General features: G+C 49.6%; 9 protein-coding genes across 9 annotated transcripts; 7 read left to right on the top strand and 2 right to left on the bottom strand.

Moving 5' to 3' along the window:
- Positions 1 to 2441: 2441 nt before the first annotated feature.
- Asppvi_005761 (uncharacterized protein) lies at positions 2442 to 3259 on the top strand (the record flags this gene model as incomplete). Its single annotated transcript, XM_043301674.1, has 3 exons — positions 2442 to 2826; positions 2880 to 3019; positions 3098 to 3259. 3 exons carry the CDS (start codon positions 2442 to 2444, stop codon positions 3257 to 3259), a joined length of 687 nt encoding a protein of 228 aa, XP_043157609.1.
- Positions 3260 to 6074: 2815 nt separating this feature from the next.
- On the top strand, positions 6075 to 7703 carry mfsA (glucose-inactivated glycerol proton symporter STL1; the record flags this gene model as incomplete). Its single annotated transcript, XM_043301675.1, has 1 exon — positions 6075 to 7703. The coding sequence occupies one exon, from the start codon at positions 6075 to 6077 to the stop codon at positions 7701 to 7703; it is 1629 nt and encodes a 542-aa protein (XP_043157610.1).
- Positions 7704 to 10190: 2487 nt separating this feature from the next.
- Positions 10191 to 10853, top strand: Asppvi_005763 (uncharacterized protein; the record flags this gene model as incomplete). Its single annotated transcript, XM_043301676.1, has 2 exons — positions 10191 to 10490; positions 10554 to 10853. 2 exons carry the CDS (start codon positions 10191 to 10193, stop codon positions 10851 to 10853), a joined length of 600 nt encoding a protein of 199 aa, XP_043157611.1.
- A 235-nt stretch (positions 10854 to 11088) lies between these two features.
- Positions 11089 to 12918, top strand: Asppvi_005764 (uncharacterized protein; the record flags this gene model as incomplete). The annotated part of the gene is made up of 3 exons (XM_043301677.1): positions 11089 to 11187; positions 11276 to 12805; positions 12874 to 12918. 3 exons carry the CDS (start codon positions 11089 to 11091, stop codon positions 12916 to 12918), a joined length of 1674 nt encoding a protein of 557 aa, XP_043157612.1.
- A 698-nt stretch (positions 12919 to 13616) lies between these two features.
- On the top strand, positions 13617 to 14405 carry Asppvi_005765 (glutathione S-transferase family protein; the record flags this gene model as incomplete). The annotated part of the gene is made up of 3 exons (XM_043301678.1): positions 13617 to 13647; positions 13697 to 13920; positions 13977 to 14405. The coding sequence occupies 3 exons, from the start codon at positions 13617 to 13619 to the stop codon at positions 14403 to 14405; spliced, it is 684 nt and encodes a 227-aa protein (XP_043157613.1).
- A 587-nt stretch (positions 14406 to 14992) lies between these two features.
- Asppvi_005766 (DJ-1/PfpI family protein) lies at positions 14993 to 15824 on the top strand (the record flags this gene model as incomplete). The annotated part of the gene is made up of 2 exons (XM_043301679.1): positions 14993 to 15425; positions 15493 to 15824. The coding sequence occupies 2 exons, from the start codon at positions 14993 to 14995 to the stop codon at positions 15822 to 15824; spliced, it is 765 nt and encodes a 254-aa protein (XP_043157614.1).
- A 132-nt stretch (positions 15825 to 15956) lies between these two features.
- On the bottom strand, positions 15957 to 18417 carry Asppvi_005767 (putative C6 transcription factor; the record flags this gene model as incomplete). Its single annotated transcript, XM_043301680.1, has 4 exons — positions 15957 to 17310; positions 17364 to 17761; positions 17820 to 18249; positions 18311 to 18417. 4 exons carry the CDS (start codon positions 18415 to 18417, stop codon positions 15957 to 15959), a joined length of 2289 nt encoding a protein of 762 aa, XP_043157615.1.
- A 1214-nt stretch (positions 18418 to 19631) lies between these two features.
- On the bottom strand, positions 19632 to 20477 carry Asppvi_005768 (uncharacterized protein; the record flags this gene model as incomplete). The annotated part of the gene is made up of 1 exon (XM_043301681.1): positions 19632 to 20477. One exon carries the CDS (start codon positions 20475 to 20477, stop codon positions 19632 to 19634), a length of 846 nt encoding a protein of 281 aa, XP_043157616.1.
- Positions 20478 to 22514: 2037 nt separating this feature from the next.
- Positions 22515 to 23708, top strand: Asppvi_005769 (glycerophosphodiester phosphodiesterase family protein; the record flags this gene model as incomplete). The annotated part of the gene is made up of 1 exon (XM_043301682.1): positions 22515 to 23708. One exon carries the CDS (start codon positions 22515 to 22517, stop codon positions 23706 to 23708), a length of 1194 nt encoding a protein of 397 aa, XP_043157617.1.
- Positions 23709 to 23936: the final 228 nt, after the last annotated feature.

Below are 23936 nucleotides of genomic sequence, written 5' to 3' on the forward strand. Positions count from 1 at the left end.
CTTTGACTCCTGGTCTGTACACATCAGACGAATCCCTGCTAGAATAACATCCAATCCAAGCGGTCCCGTATACATGAAACTAGTCGTTCCGGCGTTGCTGCCGTGCCTCGATTTTGCTCTCTGACCCGCCGTAAGCAGGATGCACGGGGAAACGACAACACGGGAGGCTTCCGAAGGGGAGTTGAGTTGAATGGAAAGTATAAGAAGACATGTCCTCCCCCCTAAAAAGACCCATAGAACTACCTAGCTACTGCAACATCCTCTCTCATCCTTCACAATGCGTTTCATTGTTCCAGTGACTATTCTGGCGGCTATCACCGCTGCACAGACTTTTGACATCCATGGTGAGCTTCAATTCCGCCCGCACAAGTCCACCAGTTGATCTTGATTGCCACTCACCACATTGTAGACCTTCTGGAAACTCCCGAAGAAATCGCTGTATACCAAGACGTCGTCTCCCGCATCGCCAATACCGAGGGGCATCATGGGAAATTGTCTGCGCGCTGCTGTGACTGGATGAGCCCGTGTTGCAACCTAGATACTTGCTGCGAAAGCAGAGACGAATGCTACGTGAACTATTGTGGACTATCAAACCCGGCAGGGGCGGCCTGTGCTCTTGGTGAGTGAACTCAGTAGCTGTGACTGGGAAGTCATCCGTTGTCACACTTCTTACAAGACTAACTGATATCAAATCAACATAGGCTGCTTGACCGCTTGCCCAAGCTCACCTCGATGCTAAGGTGATCTTTCAGAAGCGAGTAAGGGACTATTAGGCAATCAAATGTGAATCTGACAGTTATCAAGCCTATAATGGTCTACTGGCCTGATATCAGGTTAGAGAAATTGTTCTCCTTCGCCGGCGTATGGAATATACCTCTTAGTGTAGAGATGCTCAGCGTGAAATAAGAGAGAATTCAGGCCGGGTCTACTTCTATCCGAACAGGACGTATTATAAAATATAATAGGTCTGACAGTCTACGCAGATAGATGAGAGAAGCGGGAATCTGTAGGCCTAAATTCGGAGTTTCCGAAACGCCAGGAGGTGTGAAGGAGAAAGGCTGGAAAGTCGGAAAGTTTTGGTTCTTCCACGCCTTAGATAGCCCTAACGGCCTATTCAGTATTTCCCGCGACCACATCCACCTAGGGTTTCACCAAATTACAACGCCCATCCATCGGACTTTTCGAGAATAGTAACCCCAGTACTGGGCTGTGGATGCCAGCTCCTGGAGGTTGTGGAGAGAAAGTCGACAGATAAAGAGGTTGACGACAATGAGCTACGTCTGCCTTTTCGAATGGTTCTAATGGCGTGTCTTACAGGTACAGGGGGCTCTCATGGACCCTTGGCATACGCTACGGCTAGATCGCAGGCACGTCCCGCCGTGATACTATTCCTTATGGCCCCACCTTTGGCACCTGTCAACCTCAACAAGGATTATGGGACATCCTCATAAGTCGCAACACCCAGGGCCACATTTGAAAAAGGCAAAGTTATTCTGAGGTGCTAGCAACCAAAAGACAGGAGCTTGCATTCTGTTGACATCTGAGCGGACGAGAATGCGCGTTCTCTATTGGACCCATTGCTATTTGGATGCCTAAGAAGGACTGTGCACCTGAAAAGACAAATAACTGAAAGCCAGCTGGCGTATTCCCTGCAGAGATGTGCTAAAAGCTCGATCTATTATCATGAGAAACAATCTCGGGGGGATTCTATAGAAGTAATAGTGCCTAATCTGCAGACGTCTTGAGTGGGAATACTTCATCCTCTCTGTAGTTCTGTGAGTTTGATTATTGATGCTGTTAACATGTTGTCCTATTCATAGTGTGTTCAATGTAGAATAATTGTTTGATAAGCCCTAAGACTTATATTTGACACGTGGCTGAGAACCTTTGGTGGTCGAGGGCAGATTGCTCTGCCTCCTCCCTTCATAGGGACTTATGGAGTATTAAGATTCCATAATGAGTAAATGAACGAAGTGACAGTTGACTCCAAGGGAATTGACTTCGCTAGTAAGTAGAACTAGGAAACTAGGTACAGAACTGTGTGCTATATACACACTGGAGAGGGGTTGGTGCCCGAGATACCGAGATAGGCGCTATTAGCGGGGTAGATAACCCACAAAGCACTATATCGAGGCTTCTTTCTTACATGCTGGAAGGGGTCATTGGCAAGCAGCTGTCCGGCGTTCCGGTATGAGTGGTCACTAGTGCCCTGATTTGCCTTTAGAATAGCTAATTAAGGAGATTACCGACTGCAGCCCCTAGAACAAGACACTCCTCTTGCAGCCCCGGCGCCTCAAGACTAAAGGTTGGATGAATCTCCTACAAGTCCTCCTATAGAGCTGGTCCTTGGTTCCCATCCTTAGGGAAGGAACTTTCAAGACATATTTCATTTATTATGGTTGACTGTACCACTATCCCACTATCCCACTATCCATCCCTCCATGGTGACCCTGCCACCACCGCGAAGAGTTTTGGTTAATCTTGACAATATCGAGTTCTACCGGCCCCAGCTCTCAAAATCATTGCGGTCGGAACCGTCTTCTGCAACAGCAACTGGCCCCTACTTCAGGCCAGTTCTACCGCTTCCTGTAACCTTATCCGCTCCGACTTTGCGAGAAATCACACTTGGAAGCAATAGAGCACCATCTCCTACCACTCCACACGAACAAAATTCTGAAACTGCTCCTGCGCGGCCGATTGTGTTCAATATCAAGATAGCCAAGTTCGCGAAGCCGACGTCGCCAGAGATGAGCTCTCAGACGCACAGCGCCTTTGCACAGGAGGGAACCGGTGGTAGCTGTTTAATTCCTGATACTGTCACTCCCTGTATGTTGCATCCTTCCAGTGTTGCGTTGGTAGATGCTTTTATTAATGCTCAGTTATGACTCCCTTCACCTCGGGCGAGGAAACCGATCTAGCAAGCCCCTTCGAAGGTACAGTGATACGGCCAAGCATTGAACTCTCTACGGAGCCCAAGAGTCTCGTGTCTAGTCCAATCACTCCTGTTTCAAACGAGCAGGTTGGTCACTTGGGTAAGCGCATATTACAATATATACACTTTCCTGTTGTTGTACATCCTTTCTGCTTCGTTTTGCAGCCGTACGCCCTGCTCACAGTGATATTAACAACCAGCCCCATCCTTGACGCTTTCAAAAATGTTATCTCCGATGATGCTCATGTCTCCATGAAGCCCTCAGAACTTGGCAGACAGGCTTCCATCTCACAGGACGACCTCAGCATCGACGACCAAGTCCATTAGGATGCAAATTTCCTGCATCATATCAACTGCGGGAAGTCTCTGGTATTTGAGACACTGTCCCTTGTTCTTTGCTATCCAGAGGATCCAGCTCATCTAAAGCTTGTTACTAATAGGTAGACCCTGTATCATTAGGTGATCCAGGGTCATCATAGTTGAGATAAATATCCCCTGCTATGGAACCACTAGATGAACATGAATCAAGTGACATATCTGAACATCTAGATAGGGCCACTTCAGTAGAGAGTTTGAGATTGGTAGGCCCTACAGTATTAGTGCCTATATTTGGTATCTCTGAGTGCCCTAGCTGTTCCTTACAGCGAGCTCGATATTGTTTGGCTTGATGAGCATTAAGTGCACGGCGGTGAAGGATACTAGCATTATCCTGCTTATTATTGGCAAATTGGAATTGTGGTAAAGGGTCCATGTTTGCGTTGTCGTCTGTTGTCTGTGGGGGAATTTAGTACAGTATTGCCCCTGAAAGTGCTGATTCTATCCTCACACTAATCCTGAACAGGAAATCGTCACACTCTTAGCAAATATCATAAATCACGACGAGTTCGACAGCAAAGGACATCATCAACTTATATTAAAATGATATATTATCGATGGAGAAGCCTTAAGAATGGGTTTATAAAGACCTCCAATTGATGGTACTCTTCAAAATCGCCTTTATCATTTCAAATTCTAAGTCGTGGGATATTCATGGGGCGGCTCTCAGCCGCCGCCAAAGACGATCATGGCAAAATCAGATGAACTCTCCGAAACTCATCGGATGGTGGCGTTCTCTCTCCTGCCTCTCGGTCTCCTCTGTCTATCTTCTCAGCTCGGCTTCCTGCCTTTAGCATACTTCTGCCTGCCTTTCTCTCTCTTCTGCCTACCTCTGGCGTTCCTCTGCCTTCAGGAAAGCGATTGCAGTCCGGAGAGCTCTTGCACTCATTGTTTTGGTGGGAAGTGGGGGGAGGGGGAGACGGGGACCCAATGGCGGAATTGCTGGATACATTAGCCAGTGGTGAGTTTCGACTTCACTTAGTCATTATTTAGTAAGCTAGAGATCATTGAATAGGCGGTAGTGCTGGCAACTCAATAATAAGTGATGATCGCTTTCTCTCAGTTGGCAACCCGAAAGTGTCTCGGTGAAAGTATTAATCCGTTGAATGTACTGGGTAGATTGGCTGCTGGCCGATCTTCACTCCGCCGGGCCATGGTTCTAACACGAGGCGACAAAACTGCCCTGGACTGACTTCGGCGCGGCCGGAGTTGGTGTGCCTAAGGCACCGATATGGAGCCACTTACGTATCCCGTTTCCTCTTCTGAGGTACCGCACCATCCCCACATTCAAATTCTGCTCTCATCGTCAAATCACCAGTAGGTCATCCACCGCTTCGTGCGCCTTATCTCTTCGCTCCTGGTATTCATGTTTAAACAGGGGATTCTCTCCAGTAGCCTTTGGAATTTGGCCTTTCGCAATACATCTCCATATTCTCCGTGTACTCACTGTCCCCAAAAAAGAAATCACGGAATTTGCCCGAACCTCCACTTCGTTCTTCAAGCTGGGAGAAGTTCTCTAGACATCACAGAAGCCGATACAGCAAACAACTAAAAGATTGCAGAGTACCAAGCACGGCCGCCTCTTGGACTCGGAAGATATTATGTCAAAGCCCCTAGTCTTCATTCCAATGGACCGTTCCACGAGCCTGCGAGCACATCGGCGCACATCAAAAATGGTCAGGGAAAGGCAGTGACGTCACTTCTGCCTCTCTCACCTGGAAAAGGAAACCCATTACGCCTCGACAGATATAGTTAAGGAAGGATGTGGGCCATACAGAGTACCCCACCTAACCCCCGCCGAGGGGATGGGGGCCGTTTGGAAGGTAAGCCGAGATGACCCGGGCCGGTGATCCCCTGAAACGACGGTATACCACGTGCAGATTGGTCAGCCCGGGATATGGAGAGTCCCGCTGTGAGCCCTGGGGCGCGAGCCGACCTGACCGCGTGGCGGGTGGCTTGACACAAAGAGACACTTAAGCGAAATTTCCCCAATTCGCGTCTTGTGTTTCGCCACATGGGATTTTCATGTCATTGGCCCGAAGGTTCGTAAGTAGCCGGGCACATTCGAACCAGCGTTGAATTGGGAACTAAGAAAAAAGTTTGCGACGTCATACTGGGGCGACTAAGGCCGTGGCAGCTCCAGATGCAAACTGTAACAGTAGAATGCAAGTATGCATAATATGACATCATGTCGCAAAGGGGAGGAGAGTATGCGACGATTGCAATGACTCCAGGGAGCTAGCAGAGGGAACAAGGAAAACGAGAAAGAAAGATGGATGAAAGATCTGAATGGATCTGTAGGCATATGAAGGTCCTAGGACAACAAGCATGCGCGCCAGAGAGCAAAACCATGGGGGGGCCTAAGTCCAAAGGGGGGMAGACTCCCACGAATCCATCATTACGGAGAGTGAAATAACGGTAGAATGTGAAGTAGAAATTTAGCCATATGCTAAACCTACATTGGATACTGGAAATCAAGCATCCACACACACTGACCAGGCGATCTGCACAGTACCAAAGTGCTAATTGGTTCCGCCAAGTGCCAAGGGGAACGGGATCCCTTGGTGCGTCTCCCCCTCCCCTCGGGAAGGGTCGCTGGACTTGCTGTTTGGGGTCCGACCAAGGTTGCAGTAGAAGTCAGTATTGCTATAAGACCGCGAATATTTCTGCTTCCACGTACTCCTTCCTTCCTTACTACTTTTTCCCCAGCTTTCTTTTACCCCAACTCCACCCCACAAACTGACGGCTCTTTGTTCCTGCCATCAACATGTGGACGACTACCAGCGGCTTGAGTGGTCGGTCGCTCCGGTTGAGCGTCACCTTTGCCGCTGTCATGGGTTTCTCGCTCTTTGGCTACAATCAGGGCATGATGGCCGGCCTTCTCAACGGCGACGAGTTTGTTAACTCCTTTCCAATCCTCAAAATGCCCGACAATCCGACTGGGGCGCAGAAACACTACATCGATGTCATCCGCGGTGCTGTCACATCCTGCTATGAGCTTGGCTGTTTCTTCGGCGCGTTATTCTCCATGTTCTTTGGCAACGGACTAGGCCGCACTCGTCTGATCTTCATGGGAGCCAGTGTCCTGATCGTTGGCGCCCTGCTTACAACGGTCTGCTTCACTGGTAAATGGGAAGTTGGCCAGTTCGTCATTGGCCGTGTTGTATCGGGCATTGGAAATGGCATGAACACGGCCACGATCCCGGTCTGGCAATCGGAATGCTCCGGCGCTCACAATCGTGGCTTCTTGGTCTGTTTTGAGGGCGCGATGATCGCCGGTGGCACGTTTATTGCCTACTGGGTTGTCTTCGGCATCTCGCACGCCGCGGATTCTGTCCAGTGGCGATTCCCTGTGGCGCTCCAAATCCTTTTCGCTCTGGTTGTGGCCACCGGTGCCTTGATGCTCCCGGATTCCCCATCGTGGTTTGTAATGAGAGGACTTGACAAGGAGGCTTGTGAAGTTCTCGGTAAGCTCAAGGGCGCTTCCCCTGATTCCGATGAAGTACTTCACGACTACAACCTCTTGAAAACGGACATGGAATCCTCAAAGAGCGTGCAGTCAAACTGGAAGTTAGTATTCACATTTGGCAAAACCCAGGAATTCCAGCGCCTCCTTATCGGGTGCTCTGGTCAGTTCTTCCAGCAGTTTACTGGCTGTAACGCTGCTATCTACTACTCGACATTGCTTTTCCAAGAGAACCTGCATATGGAGAAATATCTGTCGCTAATCATGGGCGGAGTATTCGCGACTGTTTACGCCCTTGCCACTATCCCGTCCTTTTTCATGATTGAAAAAGTCGGCCGTCGAAAACTATACTTAATTGGTTTCCTAGGCCAGGGGCTTAGCTTCGTTATTACGTTCGCTTGCCTAATCAAGGAAAACGAGGAGAATTCTAAGGGTGCTGCTGTTGGCATCTTTCTCTTCATCACTTTCTTTGCATTCACTCTCTTGCCACTGCCCTGGATCTACCCACCAGAGATCAACCCCCTCCGTACCCGCACCGTGGGCGCGGCGGCATCAACCTGTACCAACTGGATTTGTAACTTTGCCGTGGTCATGTTCACACCGCTTTTCGCTGGCCAGAGCCCATGGGGTGTTTATCTCTTCTTCGCACTATTTAACTTTGTCGGTTTGATATTCGGCTACTTCTTCTATGTGGAGACCGCCGGCCGTGAGATTGAGGAGGTCGACATCATCTACGCCAAAGCCCATATCGAAGGGAAGATGCCGTTCAGGGTCGCCCACGACATGCCCAAGCTCAGCTTCGATCAGATCATCCAACAGTCTCGCGAGCTGGGCTTGGATACCAACGACCATGGCATGCCTGAGAGGAAGGAGCTTGGCCTCAGCAGTGACAGTGGCCAGGAAACCGAGGAGGTACAGGAGAAGCAGTAACGCTCTTTTAGTGGACGTGCTGTAGCTGTGGTTGAAGGTCGTGATTACCCGAAATGGTCCGACCCAAGTTCCAAAGGTCGGACCCTCCAACCTGCACCTCATAGAACCTGATTTGTATAGATTTTTTGATACACTTTAAAAGTACAATATTCTACAAAGCTCAAGCCTAAGGCCACTATCTCCCATTGCAGCGCACAAAAGTTAATTGTAAAATGTATTGAGAATCGAAGACCAGATACCGGTTCTAATATAATCTTTTAGGGCGCGTATAACCCTAACTTCCGGTTTGCTTGCACATTCAACTCAACAACACCCGCAACTTGAGGTGCAGTACGGCCCTGATTTAGTGCCAATAATGGAACACGCCGAAGTGCAAGCTCGGGAACAACACATCATGTACGCTGAAATAACTTTTAGAGACATCAATTGCCGGTCCTCTCCTCCACAAGTTCGTAAGCTGTAAGGCCATCCTCCTGCCGTTTGCTATCAATCCGGAAATGAAGGTGCGAGGAATGTCGAACTAACGACTGCATTGTCTTGAGATCTGCATTCTCTGCCGCAAAATGTAGTATTGAGCTGCTGTCACTAGTGATATGTTCGCAGTTGGCCTGGGCATCGAGAAGAATCTTGAGGCATTCGTGTCGATTCATGAAGATAGCCAAGTTGAGGGCCGTCCACCCTTCTTCCTCTCTTCCTCAATATTGGCACCGTGTTCGATTAAGTTTCTTACGCTTCGAGGACGATTATGCTGCACGGCAGTCATGAGCGGCGCATTCCTGGTAAAGTCGCGACAGTTCAGAGCACTACCAAATCCAACCAACAATTGAACAAGGTCAGGGCGGCCATGGGTTGCAATTAGCCAATGTAAAGGCGTCAGCCCTCATCGCTAGGATGGTTCGGGTCTGCGCCTGCGTTGAGTAGGAATTGCACGACAGAGGTACTTCCGCTTGCCAGGGCGTAGTGAATCGGGGCTATTTGCCGTTTAGAGGGTATTGCGACATCGGATTCGTACTTGGTAAACAGCTCGACTGCATCGATGTCTCCTCTCCAAGCAGCTTAAGATACCGCAGTCCGACCATGTGCATTTTTTTGGCTGATAGCTGCTCGGGAGGAAAATCGGAGTTCCTCTTCGAGATTGACATGTCGAAGACCAAGGATTCCCTGCTATTCCATGGGTGATTCTACTGCCTACTGGTGATAGTGACTATGGCTGCATAGGCGCTTTATTTACTATCTTTATAGGTGGCTGGGTCCTTACAAAGCAGATCAGCATAGGTGTAAATAGCATAGGTGTAAATAGCAGTGGCAGTGGTGGCTGCTATACTAAGAGAGGTGAGTAACGCAAGTGGAAGTATTCGATAAGCAGTATTCTGAGTATCCTGAATGGTGTCATGAGTTGCTTTACTCTATGAAAGCAATGGCTCAGTCTTGCACTCACTCATATTGAATTACGCTGCTATCAAAATTGAAAATTGGTTGAGAGTCATGGGTTATAACTACTGAAACAGTTTCGGTGGCCGAAATTGTCAGCACGGTAACCGGCACTGAAAGAGCCCACCTTAAAATGAAATCCATGCCAATGTCACTGAAAACTAAAGCTGCAGGTTGTCTTCCGCATCATTGCATCTTGAAGCTCCTTTTACAACTAGGAAATACTCTCCGGAGGTACTGGAAGTGTCCCCACAGAATGACATAGCAGGAACGCTTACATCGCTTTGCCGAGCAGAGCCGTCTGCAATCCATGCCTCGCTTCGACTGTAAGTCGAGTCTTTCATCCGAGAACATGACTATGTAAAGCTCCCTGTTACAGTATCCTCTGTCTCATCTCCTTAGAATGACCGACACTTGGGCCTCAGTCAGCCACAGACTCTTGGGGGTAGCGGCAAGATATATAGAACTGAGGTAGAGAATGCTTCCAAACAGCGGAGATCGACAGTTCGTCAATCCATAGGCGACGAAACACCTACTGGAGGATCTGAAGACTGAAAGCATTGAGGGTGAGAAAGATCCACTTGACTTAAAACAGATTACCATTGCTGTGCTTTGATTTCTGCCTAAGGCTTCCAGGATTTTTATTTCCGCAACATCTCACGACGGTAATGTGAGTCCTTCGCAGTCGAATGATGATGATCCAAGGTATACCTTCGTTTTGCATACTGTGATGTATTACTATCCCTCATTCAATTTCTTTTAACACTGGAGCTTTGGCTGACTTGAAACAACAACGGAACTATTGTTCCTTCAAATGCAGAGCAAAGTGCTAGACACTGTATTATTTATATGTGGCCAACGCCATCGACAGGGGATGAATGATATAAAGAGGAGACAGGAAAGTAGCGAAGAGTGTTTGCTTACTCTGTGTTATAATCCCGTGACGCTAAGCCTCGTGCCTCAATACGATGGAGGGGCAGGGACATCCTTCAAGCCTCGTTGCGCCGCTGTCATCCACTGTTCACAACTGATCGAATCACAAGCTTTCGAACAAAGATGAACCCAAACCCAATCCCTTCTCAGACTTCAGACACATGGGAAGTGGCCGTGGCAAAATATGTGAAAAGCCTGCATCCTGACAAACAGCGCGAGTTCCAAGCGCCGGCCACCGTCGAGGCATGCTTACGGGATTTATCCACAAACGGCGCGAGGAAAAGAGGCTTCACCCGCATAGCCGAGTTTCTAGGCCCGGTCATTGATCCCCTGAAGCGGCTAGAGGGGACTCTCGATGTGATTGTACAAGTCAACGCTGGGATTGCGTCGCCGATATGGGGTCCGCTCCGCATGGCAATCACGGTAATCTAACTCACCTGGATGATGCGTCTGTAATGCTTGAAACAAATCGCTAAACCTCTTTAGATTGCCTGTCAACACCTCTCAGCATTGGAGCGACTTGCGTTTATTGTCGACAAGATTGCACAATCGGTTCAGCGATATCAGGATCTAGCAGCACTGTTTGCTTCCCACGCCGGAGTCCGGGAGGCAGTCGGGCGACTATATTGTGAGCTTCTGCGGCTATGCACCTGTATGGTTAAGTACCAGACACGTCGACTTCGATACATCTTTAATCCGTTTGGAAAAGAATTCGCGTCCATCTCGGAGTCGGTGGACTATCGGGCAGCGGAGATAGACCGTCAGCTCAAGCAGCTCATTTCCTAGAGGCCAAGGAAGTGAGGGAAAAATTGGCCCAAGAGACGCGAGGTTTGTCATGTCTATATACATATTATCATTTCAATTGCACATTTACTGATTTTTGAACGTGTTCAGAACAAAATCTCCATCGAATCCGATGTTGGTTATGTCCTTCCACAGTCGAGGATGACTTGCAGCGACATCTTTCCCAGTATTCAGACGGATCCTGTGACTGGGTGCTGCAGTCTGATCAATTCCAGAAATGGTTCTCGTCGCCCAGAAACGAGAGGCTGCGGATTGTCGGTCGCCCTGGGAGTGGGAAAAGTACTCTTGCTGCGTTCCTCGTCAGAACCTTGTCGCAGTATGGACGGGTTATCTACTTCTTCTGTGATAGAAAGAATCCCGAGAAAAGAGACACGGTCTGCATAATGAGAACGCTTTTGGCCCAGGTCTTGCAATACGAACCAAGTATGGCTGACCAGATGCTGAGTACTTACCAGCACAGTGGACGAGCTGTCTTGGACTCGGTGAGCATGGCTTCTGATTTGTACCAACAGACGATTACCCATCTCGAAGGTCCGAAGTGTTACTTCATTATAATCGATGATGATGAAAATGATATAGATTATTGGCGACAGTCCCTTTTCCCAAAGGATGACTCCGCGAGCAGAGCTCAAGGAGGAGTCAGTCGCAGAGAGGGCCCGAACAAGCGCGCTCAGTATAAATTCTTGTTTACTCGAAACAGGGAAGACAGCACCGCGTCCTCTCATCTGCTGCGTCTAGACTCAAGAAACATACTGAACCAAATTCTCTCTTACGTACAAAGACGGATTAAGGGGATCCCGTCCATTGCGAACACCGGACTGGCAGAACAGGTTGCGAACAGAATTTCAAAGCAGGCCGACGGTCTGTGGTTGTATGCACGGCTACTGATGGATGATATTGCGCGGGCGCCCAGCCGCAAAGCCGTCACAGCGTGTCTCTCATCTCTACCCCTGGGTCTCTCTGAGCTTTATGACCGCATAATACAAGAGAATAATAACCGACTTTCTGATTACGAACGGAGATTCGCCCGTTGGTTCTATGTCTGGTTAGATATCAGCGACATTTTGCCTGATTTTCTACTTCAGGAGGAAGACCGTCTACCCCTTCAGATCATGGACACTGTGTTCCAGTACGCTAATGATGGGGAGCCTGTGTTTGACACTCCTGGATTAGCAAGAAGACTGGCCGGCCCTTTGGTGGATGTTCGTCAGACGAATACAGGTTACGAAGTAGCAGCTGTCCACCAGTCCTTCTATCAATATCTTTCGCGGGGGAGCATTTGGACGGATTCGGACATATTACTGCAGCCACCACGGACAAGGAAGTTGTCTCGAGGAATTGCGGCCGTGTGGTATTTCACCGAGTGCTCAGAGTCGCAGCAGCACCTTGACGAGTTAAGAAGTGATTCTTCAGCTCCGATCAGCTTCTACAAATTTGAATCCCACTTCCCCTTCCATTACGCTCTAGTGCAAGCATTGACATGCACAGAAGTCTGTTCTGATGAAAATGCATACGACACTGAGTCCTCAGAAGAAGATGTGATGGTTCAGCAGCTCACCGAATTCCTGGCGTCCGGAAAATGCCTGCGTTGGTTCGAAATAGCAACCATGATTAACTTTTCTGGAAATTTCAGCGAGCTTCTTGACAACGTCCTGGGTGCACTCGCAGAACTGTCTGATAAACTTTCCAAAAACTGCTGTGAATCTACGGCGTTGGCGGCCTTTAATGAACACCGCGTGCTGTTTTTCGAGAATTGGAAATATGTGCTGTTGAAGACAACGCCCTGGGACTCTCATTCCCGAAAGCCTAATGTGATGGAGCCATCTGGATTTAGTGAAGACCCGACATGTCAGAAAATGATGGAAATTGCGACGAGATGCAGTGAAGAGGCAGACATCTTCTCTCGCCAGGATGAGATCTTAGAAAGAGTGATGGTCTGTCCACAATGCTTAGAAGCATTGCCGGGTTTGGGGAAAGTAAAAAGGCATAGGCTGAGATGCAGGGCGTGTCCACCGAGCCGTCATGCTGCATCTTGACTTTGATATAGCAATGCTTTGAGCAGGAGACGTCATGTTCCCTGTCATAATCTGTCATGTTGGCTTGTCCGCCTGTTGCTTTATCAAGAGATATAGTTACAACAGTGGCTGTATCATGTATGGGAAGTATGCGGCTGCTCCAATGGAAGAATGATTAACTCACCAATTTTCGTAATAAGGCTCAGATGAATCAACTCCACAAAGATGATTTTTAGTCGTATGTCCATGGAGTTTCGGAGTTTCGGAGTTTCGGGGCGAAAGTGCCATGTCGGATTATCGTGGGATCGCCCACGGAGTCTCGATGATCTCCACAGAGGACACACTTTCCGTCGATCTCGAGAGCTAAGACTGCTTGGCTTGTTTGGGGCTCGTATTGATTGTGAGGTCCTGCTATCATTGGCCGAGGCCATAGCTGTCACTCCACATAGCTCCATCTTCGGTTTCCATGGAGTGAAGGCTCTCTTGCTCCGCGGACGAATGTTGCTTATCAATATGGAGTTCAGGATATAGCTTCTACTGTCGCAAGTATGGCCTCAGACGTATAAAGACAGCGCTGGAAGTGTATCTTGACCACTGCAACAGCATCATCCACAAGAGCAATCATCTACATAAAGGGCTTCTATCCTCTCTAAGACACGGACTTCGATCACGATCTCGATTCACTTTCAACCGGATCCCACAGCCATTTTTCTGCTCGTCTAACTTTGCAATGGCTCCATTCACCCTCTACACTCACGCCGGTAAGTTTTCTTCCCGATTGACCTGGAGCTCGCTAATGAATGCCTATAGGCCCCGGCCCCAATCCTGTCAAGGTGGCCATGGCCCTCGAGCACCTCGGACTGGACTACGACTGTGTTCCTCTCGGATTCGGCGAGGGCAAAGGCACCGTCAAGGATCCCGAGTATACCTCCAAGGTCAACCCCAACGGCCGGGTCCCCGCCCTGATCGACCACGAAAACAACAACTTCACCGTCTTTGAAAGTGGCGCTATCCTCACATACCTGGCTGAGAAGGTACCTGCCCTCAGTATCCCAAATTACACTAAACAGCCAGCTAACAACAACCCCAGTACGACCCCAGCGGCAGACTCGCCGGCAACACCGTCGAAGAACGTGCAATCGTTAACCAGTGGCTCGCCTGGCAGGTATCCGGTCTGGGCCCCTACCAAGGCCAACTGGTCTGGTTCGTCGTCTTCCACGAGGGCGCCCACGGCGAGAAGCCCAACAGTTCCGTGATCGCGCGCTACCAGGCCGAAGTGGAGCGTCTGCGGGCCGTGCTGGACAAGCATCTGGTCTCCGCGGAGAACGGGTTCGTGGCGCTGGGCCGGCTGACCATCGCGGACTTTGCCATCTTGCCCTGGTTGAAAGGCTCGGTGCTGACTGGGTCTGCACTCAAGCCCTTTGCGGAGTACCCGGCGATTGAGGCTTATATCAAGAAGCTGGACGCACTGCCTGAGGTGCAGGCTGCTTACAAGAAGGCTGTGCCTCCTATGCAGTAGTTCAGCTGTGTAGATACCTGTGTTTCATTAGAGAATACGAGGCCGTACTGCCTTTTGCTTATAGTTAGACTTCAAGAATGATACATACTTTATTAGCATCATTATCCCTCAAGGATCAGGGAAAGACCTTCCCAGTGCGGGCTACTTAAGCGCGGAGGGGTACAGCCAACTGTCCAACAGAAGAAAAGCCACTAAGTACAGAGTAGTACAGAATTAACCCTTCTTAGACTGTTAGAGACTGAACCGTCAGCAAGTCCGAGACTAACATCGGCGCTACACATTCTTACAGGGGCCTGAATGGAGCCACGGAGCGTCCGCAAAACTCCACGGAATTTCGGTCAGTTTCAGTTCAGTGACGAATCCGCGTTTGCTCTCAGAGCGCCGAGGAAAATTCCTTAGGTCTTCTCCATGTTCCCGGAATCCAATTACGAGTTACGACTCTTAGCATCAGAAAGGTACAAATACCAAGAAGCCCCAAGACGACATCCGAGGTGAGATAGTGGTACTCCATCTTCAGCCTCGACTCAGACCACTTGGAATACCTTCGTTTTCCATTGCATCAGAAAATAGAAATAGATTAAAGTGAAATGCCGACTCAGCACCGCATTCTCTCGCTGGTCTTCAACGACTTCGAAGCTCTCGATCTCTTCGGCCCATTGGGCGCCATCGTCCCCCGAAGCGATTACTACACTCTCGAGCTAGTCAGCCTGCACAACCTAGACTCGCCACATGGCCTCGAAACCTCCATAAAGAACGGCATCGGCGTGATCCCGACCCTCTCGCTGGCCGAGGCCCTCAGAGAGAAGCAGGAGTTTGACACGCTTTTCATCCCGGGTGGCTTCGGCATGATGCCTTTGGTCTGGGACCCGATCCTGCTGCAGCGCATCAGTCAGCTGGTCGACCGCGCCGCCAATGTCTTCACCGTGTGCACCGGCTCCATCTTGCTGGCTGCGACTGGCCGGCTGGATGGGCGGAAGGCGACGACGAACAAGCGGCTGTACGATGAGCTGACTCCGAAGTGTATGATATGATGGCCCCGTCTGGGTTTCGGACTTCAAGAGCACATGCTAATTGATCGATTCGCTAGACCCCGGTGTCCAATGGCAGAAACGTGCCCGCTGGGTGCAGGACGGGAAATTCCTGACTTCCTCGGGTGTCACGGCGGGCATCGACGCCGGCTTTGCGTTCCTGGCTAGCACGTATGTCGTGCCCGAGAACCGCCTGGCTTATCCTGAGGCTCAAAAGGCTTCTCCCCAGGGCGAGCAGAGAGCCATCACTGGCTTCAGCAAGGAGAAAGCTCTGCATCATGCGCATTCCGTTGCCTTTAGTTTGGAATACCGCTGGCACTCGGATCCTGCTGATGATCCCTTTGTGGATTTGCCTGGAACAGACGGCAACGCATTGATAAATTCCCTCTGACGTTGCTTTTCGTACTTGATTTTTCAATGAATTGAATGAACATGCTAGTGTACCTTTTCCATGCAGATATAAACTTCATGATCGTAGGGGTTGATAAGGAAGGAAGGAAATACGAAAATGTGGATTAGATAGCTAGCGTCCCATAGAGGCCACAGCGCCGTCACCCATGGCATAATAGAACTCAGCGGCGTAGGCATCGGCGCTCGAAGGAGTCGTGGCGGAGTGACTCCCTCCACCCGTTCCAATCAGTTCAGTCTGCAGAGACGGAGATGTGTCATTCATACGAGTGCCAGGAGTACTACTATATGAATCGCCAAATTGACAAGTCCTCGCCTCAAGGGGGCCAGGCAAGTACCCCAGAGTAGCACACGAGACCTCCTTAGTGTGATCATCAAATGGGGGCGGGGGAAAGTCCAAGAATTGCCAAAAATTAGGGCTGAGACCATTGGACAGAATCGGCAGCACGCCCAAGTCAGGGAACCCCTCAGAGACATTGGCAAATGGCACCGAAACATCACACGGCGAAACGCCGTCAAAGGAGCCCTGCTGCTCTTGCGCGGGTGCGGTGGCAGGGTTGACGCTTCCGCTCAACCCTCTGATAATATCAGCAACCTTGAGCCTTAGGGAGCTTTTAGCGCTATTGTCGGAGTCTTCTTCTTCAAGCTTCATCAAGGCTTCCAGAGCAACGACACCGCGCTGAGCAGACCCTTTGACTTGCTCCAAGTGGAGATCCTGAAGAGACGACCCTTCCGTTATGCTCTTGGTCCGTAATAATTCGATCGCTTCCCTGATCTTGTCGCGAGTCATCACTCGGCTGAGGTGTGCACTGGCACTGTCCGCATCCGCTTGCTTGGGCGTGAAGAGCAGATCGAGGAGCAACACAACGGCCGCATTGAATAGCTGGGTGTCGCTGGTCGACAGCGTGCCGCAAACAGCGCATCGCAACTGGATCTGAGCTTGGGTGCCGATAATGTTTTGGGCCAGAAGCTGACAGGAAGCACGGCAAATCGGAGATGACAGATTGGCTCGATGGAGTCGCAGGAGTAAGCTCCAGAGTTGCTGGTGCAACATCCATCGGTGCACGGGGATCGCTATCATTGGACCGGTGGCCGTGAGGCCTACAGTGCTTCCCAATCGAAAATGCGACGGCAAACCCGCCATGTACTCTTCGTACTTGTTGTTGAGATGTTTGCGCAACTTGGCCAATTCAGTGGTCGCATCGGGCTGCTGAGTCACTGATCCCCATAGATCGATAGATTCGCGTACAATGGTGGCGAGTTCATGGGCGTGGACAGTGTACGACAGCATCGTGAACTCGGAACGGGGCCGCTCCGTGATTTCGCCATTGACACTTACCCTCCACGTCGACAGACAGAGATCATCATCATCGATGTGCAACGGCATCCGAGTGTTGAAATGCGATGGATGCACGGTGTAGTAGCCGAGGGCCTGACCGCGCGACCAATCTCTTTGTACGAGCGCCCACCTATACGCAGTCGTCAGAGCTCGACTCAAGATTATTCTGCCCAGGTAGCCTACCAAATGCGAATACCTATTTCCGTTCGAATATGCGGCTGTTCCGCAGGTGATGACGTGCCATTTTCCAAGGGTACAGAGTGCGCTTCAGAGACGTCCAGCTTGATGTCACCCAAACGGTGCAGACCGAGTTTGCGGGCTCCAGAAATCGCAGTGACCAGAACAGCGTCCAGCGCCAACAAGCCCTCCTTGCCGTCCAGCAAAAGCATAATTGCGGCCTGTAAACCGGCGATTGAGCCACAAAAGAAAGACACTCCGTCGTGGAGACAGCGCAAGCCCAGCGACCTCCACGTCCTGGAGCGCAGATCGGATGCTCTAAACTCCTCCACACGTAGAGCAAAATGCGTAGGAGTCCAACCTAGTAGAGAAGGTGAAGGATGAAAAGCGAGACCGAGTACCAGCTTAGGATCGAACAATAATGTGAGCAGAAGCCTCCAGGGGAGTGTATACTACACGTACCGCCAAGAGGAAACAGCCCAGTGTCTCCATAGAAATTGTCCTGGATATGGCCAAGACCCGCGAGTCCGGTGAAGTAAGACTTAAGCAATCGCGAAACTGTTCACCTTGCTTCATGAACGTCGGAGTATGGACCACATTCCCCAAGGGACCTTGGCAACGAGTGACAAAGACTTGAAAAAGAACATGAATCATCTCCGGCTCCGGCATCGCGTCGACAATCTCTCGGATCAAGGCGAGCTTTTCACCATGTCGCTTGGGGTCATTACTCGACCAATACCGGTTCGGAAAGTCTGGCGCCACTGACGATGGTGTTTGCCCAAAGAAACCGGGCAGACATGCATTTGGACGAGGAACTCCTTCGACGAAATGCTCCAAAAGTCGCGCTGTTTCCTCTGCTTCGGCTTCATCGTCCCCATCCGCTGGTGGACCACTGATAAGGTAAGGATCAGTTGATAGCTGTCAATAACCAAGTGATGACAAGCTCCACTCACTTCTTGGCGGCGGTCTTGTCTTTGTGCTCAGTTTTTGATCGTTTGGCTCTTGGTTGACGCTCATCTTTGGTGCAAAGATGGCCGATGTTGCGCTTAATACATTCCATCTGGAAAGAGAAGATGAGCCTCCAGCCTCAAATAGATGAATCGCATGGAGGTAATGGCAACTGACACATGGTTCTTTGCGGTCACATTTTAGCTTTGAGGCCCTACATCGAGAACACGAAAGCGTAAACTTGCGTACACCAGAGTCCGAGCCCGCTGGACCCTTGGTGCAATTTGAATCTACCATTATTATTATTGTTGTTGTTGGTGGTTGGATGAAGACAAAACATGGTTTAGTCAGGGACAAAATGGTGGGCGGAGTTGTTCTGTGCAATCCAGCTGTCCTCGAGCTCGCCGACTTTGCTGACAGCCGGTAGGCCGGTGGGAGTCATTTGCCCCACTTTGGTAGCGTCTGGACTTCACCCTATTCCTTATCGACCGTAGTCCCCTTTGATTATCTCCCGTCAGGACTAGAGGCTTAGAGCAAATGCAATGGAAGTCTCAAATGGTTGGCTGAGTGCCTTAGGTCCACGTGATCCCATGTTTGTGTGGTGCCTAAGGTTGCTCCMCATGCCTCAGGAAATAACGAGATACTCGCAGGAGTCTCGAAGCTGCTTGGACTCGTGACCAAATTCTCATTACAGCGTGTCTCATTCTCATCTACTCGAACTCGTCGTTTGCCAGCCTATGAACCGCCCCGAAGCAATCGCCGTCTGGTATCGCACATCCACGCCACTTACGGAACAGCGGGCAGGCCAGGAGGAAACAGAGCAGGCTAATATGTCAGATTATGCGTAATGCTCGCACATAGTTCCCTTCATCCAGCATTGAATAGAGGATTTGTCATTGATCAGAGAATCATTGTTAACACTCTTCAGTGACTTGTCAAACCGATGCCTCGGAGGGCCGCATATGCCAGGCCATGTAGCTTGGAATGTTTGAATATTGAACTCTAAAAAATATTGCTATCCATTGATTGCAGTTTTGGAGAGGTTTTTCTGCATTGCTTGATGTTAACGGCATCAAGTTCCGCTTCGATCCCTTCCATCTCATGACAAGATGGCCACCGTGAGCATTGGCGTGTGCATGTAACTAAAATTTCTTCTTGTTAGCGAGTATAGGTCCTTGTATAGTTCTTGATTATGACTATAGACTACTTATGTCGCAATTTAATGACCTTGCTTTATTAAATAGAGTCTTCATCTTCAAGTTAATCCCTTCCTTTCTCAAGACAGACACAATAGTCGAGGACAAGTCCTTCGCCGGCACAGAAGCCTCAATAAAAGACACTAACATATCGCAGACCACACTCCTTCGAATAATGCCCAGTCAACATCCTAGGCTTATATCCCTGCTTGGTCATGCTGTTGAAAAACGCCTTGTATCCCTCCGCAGTGACATTATCCTCATAGTACCAAAGCTGAGCACCATATCCCCGGCCCGTATACCTCTCCCAAACCGAATCATACACAGGCTCCCCATTCACTGAATGCGCATGAAGATACGTGGGCTTCCATTCGTCAGGATACGCCTGCACGACACCCGTCTGATTAGCATAGTAGAGCCACTCCCCCTTCCAGTCCGAGGACGTGCGCTCCCCCCACGTGGCCGAATAGCGCAGTTCATTGTTGATCGTGTAGCCACTGAGCGAGGTGAGACGTAGGGGAGCCAGGCTGGCAACCTTTTCCTTGAGCTGGTCAATGGACAGATCCACAGCCTGTTTCCAGACCCCGATGGGAGATTGCTCCCAGATTGTGACGAAGCGTCTTTTGCCGTTTGGGAGGTTATACCCGTTGAGGACGACGGGATGGTATTTCTTGCTGCAGAGCTCGGTGGAGAGATCGTTGTACTGGGTAGCTGTGACGCCGTGTCGACTGATCCAGGGAGCGGGGGAGGTAGTGCCTGTTTTCTCCCAGATGCTGGAGAAGAGAGTCTGGTTGTGTTCCGGAGAGTAGTACCCGTTGACGTAGGTAAGTCTGTATCCGGCGTGGGTGCGAGACTGGAATTCTGCTTGGTGGGCAGTTCCGTTGAGTCCCAGTTCGTAGTGGAAGAGCTTGGATACATCTGCTGCGTAGGCTTGGGTAGCCAGAAGCAAGACCGTCGTCAGTAGCTTGGAGAGCATTCTGCCGTGGGATTTGTATCGGATGATTAGGGGTTGGTATCAGTGGATTATTATACAGATTTTCCTTGAAAGAAAGAAAAAGAATGAGTGACAAGAATGTATGAAAAGAGTGACAAAAGAATGGTAGAAAAGAATCTGTCCCTAAGGAATGGCCATTCGAAGTTGGATTGATAAAGCAAAGTTGAAGCTGAGGGTATCCCCTTTAAACAATATATCTACATCCTTTGCCTCTGGAGCGTCACAGCGTACTTTGTAGTCAGTCTATTATTAATAATATTACGACAAAGCTAACTAAAAAGGGGGATAAAATGCGAGCGGGATCAAATTGTACGATGAATTCCCCAGTAGGTAGACTCGAGCTTCCCTTGGCGCCATCAAGAATACGAGATGGAGGAGCCGATCTCTCCTATGGAAATATGCTCGGCAGATTGCATGCAGTCCTACGCATCTGGCAGGGAGTTTGAACCCTACTAAGGCTGTTAATAGGGAGCTATTTCACGCTCCTCTGATATCTCCTCTTTATTTTTCCGGGCCCCTCTGGCTTTTCACTCTTTGGACTTGTTATCAGGCCCGGAGCATGGAAGTCCAGCGTGCTTATCAGAGCTCAATAGTAGGACGCCTTTCATTCACAGCCACCTTCCCGCTGCCTCGTAAATTCTTCTTCCATTCTTCCTTCCTTGCGCCTAGCCCGCTGGCGGCAGATACAGCAACAGACACATGGCATAATAAGTGCTATACGGGAGATCAGGACACACATTCAGCACTTATTCATGATGGAATGTGAAGAGCCATTCATGAAATGTGATGTAGATTTAGCAAGATTGCTGGTCTGAGACGGTTGGATTCATAGTTTCCCATCGAGGAAGACTAGGATGCTGACTGATATGCTAGCTCATCAAGGGGCTGAAGCATGTACTGACCAAGCAAGACGTCATCGAGGACCCAACTGAGAGTGATACGGATCATGGAATGGTGCTGGAATGGTTTCCTGTGGGAAGCCCGTGAAAACGTACGTCTGACTACTTTTGGTTTCGCCGGAATCCAAAATTTATGGAAGACGCCCTTAAAGCCATCCAGGAGTTACATGCAGAGGGGGTCACCCATCTAGATTCGCATTGAAGACACCTCGCTTTTTATGTCTTGAAGCTCTGACGAATGACCCTCAGATATCAAAGCTCAAAATATTCTGCTGGACGCAACGATCAACAATGCAAAGACCGCTGGCCAGAGTTGGATCCAGAACGAGAAGATAGAACAATACAATCGATACCGGAATACCTGCGGTTTCCAGAGGAGGGCATTCATCTCCTGGAAACAGTCTTACTTCCTGACACTGGCGACCGTCCTACAGCGAAGGAAATACTAGATAATGGATGGCTAGATATGTAAGTCTCCGTGCCCGTGAGAGGGGAGGTTGGGAACAGCGCAATCGAATCAGTTGAATAGCTCTCCTTCAAGAGTCTTACTGATAGCGAGCGTAGTCTACTAGGCTAATCCAGGTACGCAGTAAGTTCCCTAAGGGACTATTCAGCAAAGACTACCTCACTAGATAGGGGTGGCCTGGTATCTGCTTGTCCGTACACGTCTGCTACTAGAGCTTTCTGAGATCTCACGTCTTGCTCCTGTCCAACTGGATTGGGACAATAATCTCAAAACTTCCTACATTATGCTCAAGGGTACGTCACTAACACATCTTCAATGGACTGATATATTGCATCCACACCCGAGGATTAGTGGGTTCGAGAACCGTCACGATGTAGGTGACTCCGTTTTGTCTTTCACAAAGCTGGTGACGTCTACCACTGGCCCACTGCAGCACTAGTACGTCGATCTGGCGCACTTCAGTTTAATGATCCGGTTTTTCCCGCAGTACGACAGGGGTTGAAATACTTAAGGGTGAGCTTGTCTGTTCTGTCAAGGCCCTTTCCGATAGATTCACATGAATTATATCTTCAAGGAGCTCCTCAAGAAGTAACATCAAGCCTTAATCATTTCAGTCCACGCCTGCTGTTTATCGCACTCCGAAGGATCCGAAAGATGTCCTTACGGCACGTTGTTTACGTTATATGTGCAGCTGCGTGGCTTGCTAGCATAGACTTTGCTGCTGGCTTCCCAACGCAGCTTGTTAGGTCCAATGTCAAGTTCAATAATCCCGGACAGCCCGTTGACATTGATGGCTCTCCGCAGTCCGAGGAAACTGGCCCCACTAGAAATTTTGTATCGCGGCCTAAAGAGGAAGACTTCGCCGCGAATTCTCTTTCCCGGTCAACACTAGAGGGAACCAGTGATGAGTCTCCCTGGCCGTCTACGGACTCCGACTTTTCCACCGATTCCTCGCAGCTTTCTCTTGGGCAAGACTATCCTTTCGAATATGAGGAGCAGTCCGATGAATATCATACGGATCGAAAACCAATTTTTGCCATCGCCCATAGAGTCTTGACAATTCAGGGAATGAAGGATGCGGTAGCCCATGGCGCCAATGCTCTTGAAATTGATATGCGGGGCTGGAGCTCATGGGGCCGCCAGGGCTGGTATTGTGACCATGACGGCACAGTCACCAGTCCCGGAGACAAAGCAGTGGATATGTTCAGAGCAATTGAAGACCAGCGCCGAAACGGCAAGACAATTAACTTCGTCTGGTTAGATCTGAAGAAACCAGACGAATATAGCACCGACGAGAACGCGATCGAAGGACTCCGGGACCTGTCCAGGATATACTTGCAAGGATCGGGTGTGCGAGTTCTGTACGGATTTTCCCGAAGCCATGTGAATGGCAGGGCATTCGGCGTCATTCGCGACGAACTTAACTCCCTTGAAGCAGTCAGCATCAACGACAGGGCAGCCAATGTCCATAACGCGTTTCAACGCCGTGGGACTAAAATCCAAAATGAAAAGAGGGTCGCGGACTACGGCTATTTTTGGCTTGATTTTGAGTTTGGAAATTGCTCTGAATCGGATTATTATACCTGTACCGAGTTGAGAAAGGCAGGTAGAATGAGAGATGAGGGGAAGTTCGGTAAAGTTTTCGGCTGGACGCTTGCAACTGATCAAGCTAAACTTGCCAACGCTCTCCTTGGGGCTGCACAAGTTGATGGTCTTATTTACGGTTTCAAAGCAAGCGCATATAAGGACCACAAAGATACCAGGGCTCCTTTGAAAGATATACAAAATTGGGTCCAGAGAAATAATGAGACTCATTACCTTGCTGGCCAGAATGACTCGCCCTGGTAAATCAGACCCCACTTCAACTGTGGGAGCTGCTGCCTCCAAGGAATACGGATGCTTGAATTTCTGGTTACTTTTCGTCTGTAGCTGAAAGATGCAGTGCGGGCAACTATGTGATTTCTTCTGTAGTTTATAGAATCTACGAAGCCTCTTCCTATCAATATCTTCCACCTATTTTTGTTTAGCATCAATTGTGAACAAAGGCGCCACCCGCACTGCTGGAAATCAGGGACC

Source organism: Aspergillus pseudoviridinutans (genome assembly GCF_018340605.1).
Source record: "Aspergillus pseudoviridinutans IFM 55266 DNA, scaffold_4, whole genome shotgun sequence".
In the NCBI taxonomy this organism is placed as follows: Eukaryota; Fungi; Ascomycota; class Eurotiomycetes; order Eurotiales; family Aspergillaceae; genus Aspergillus; species Aspergillus pseudoviridinutans.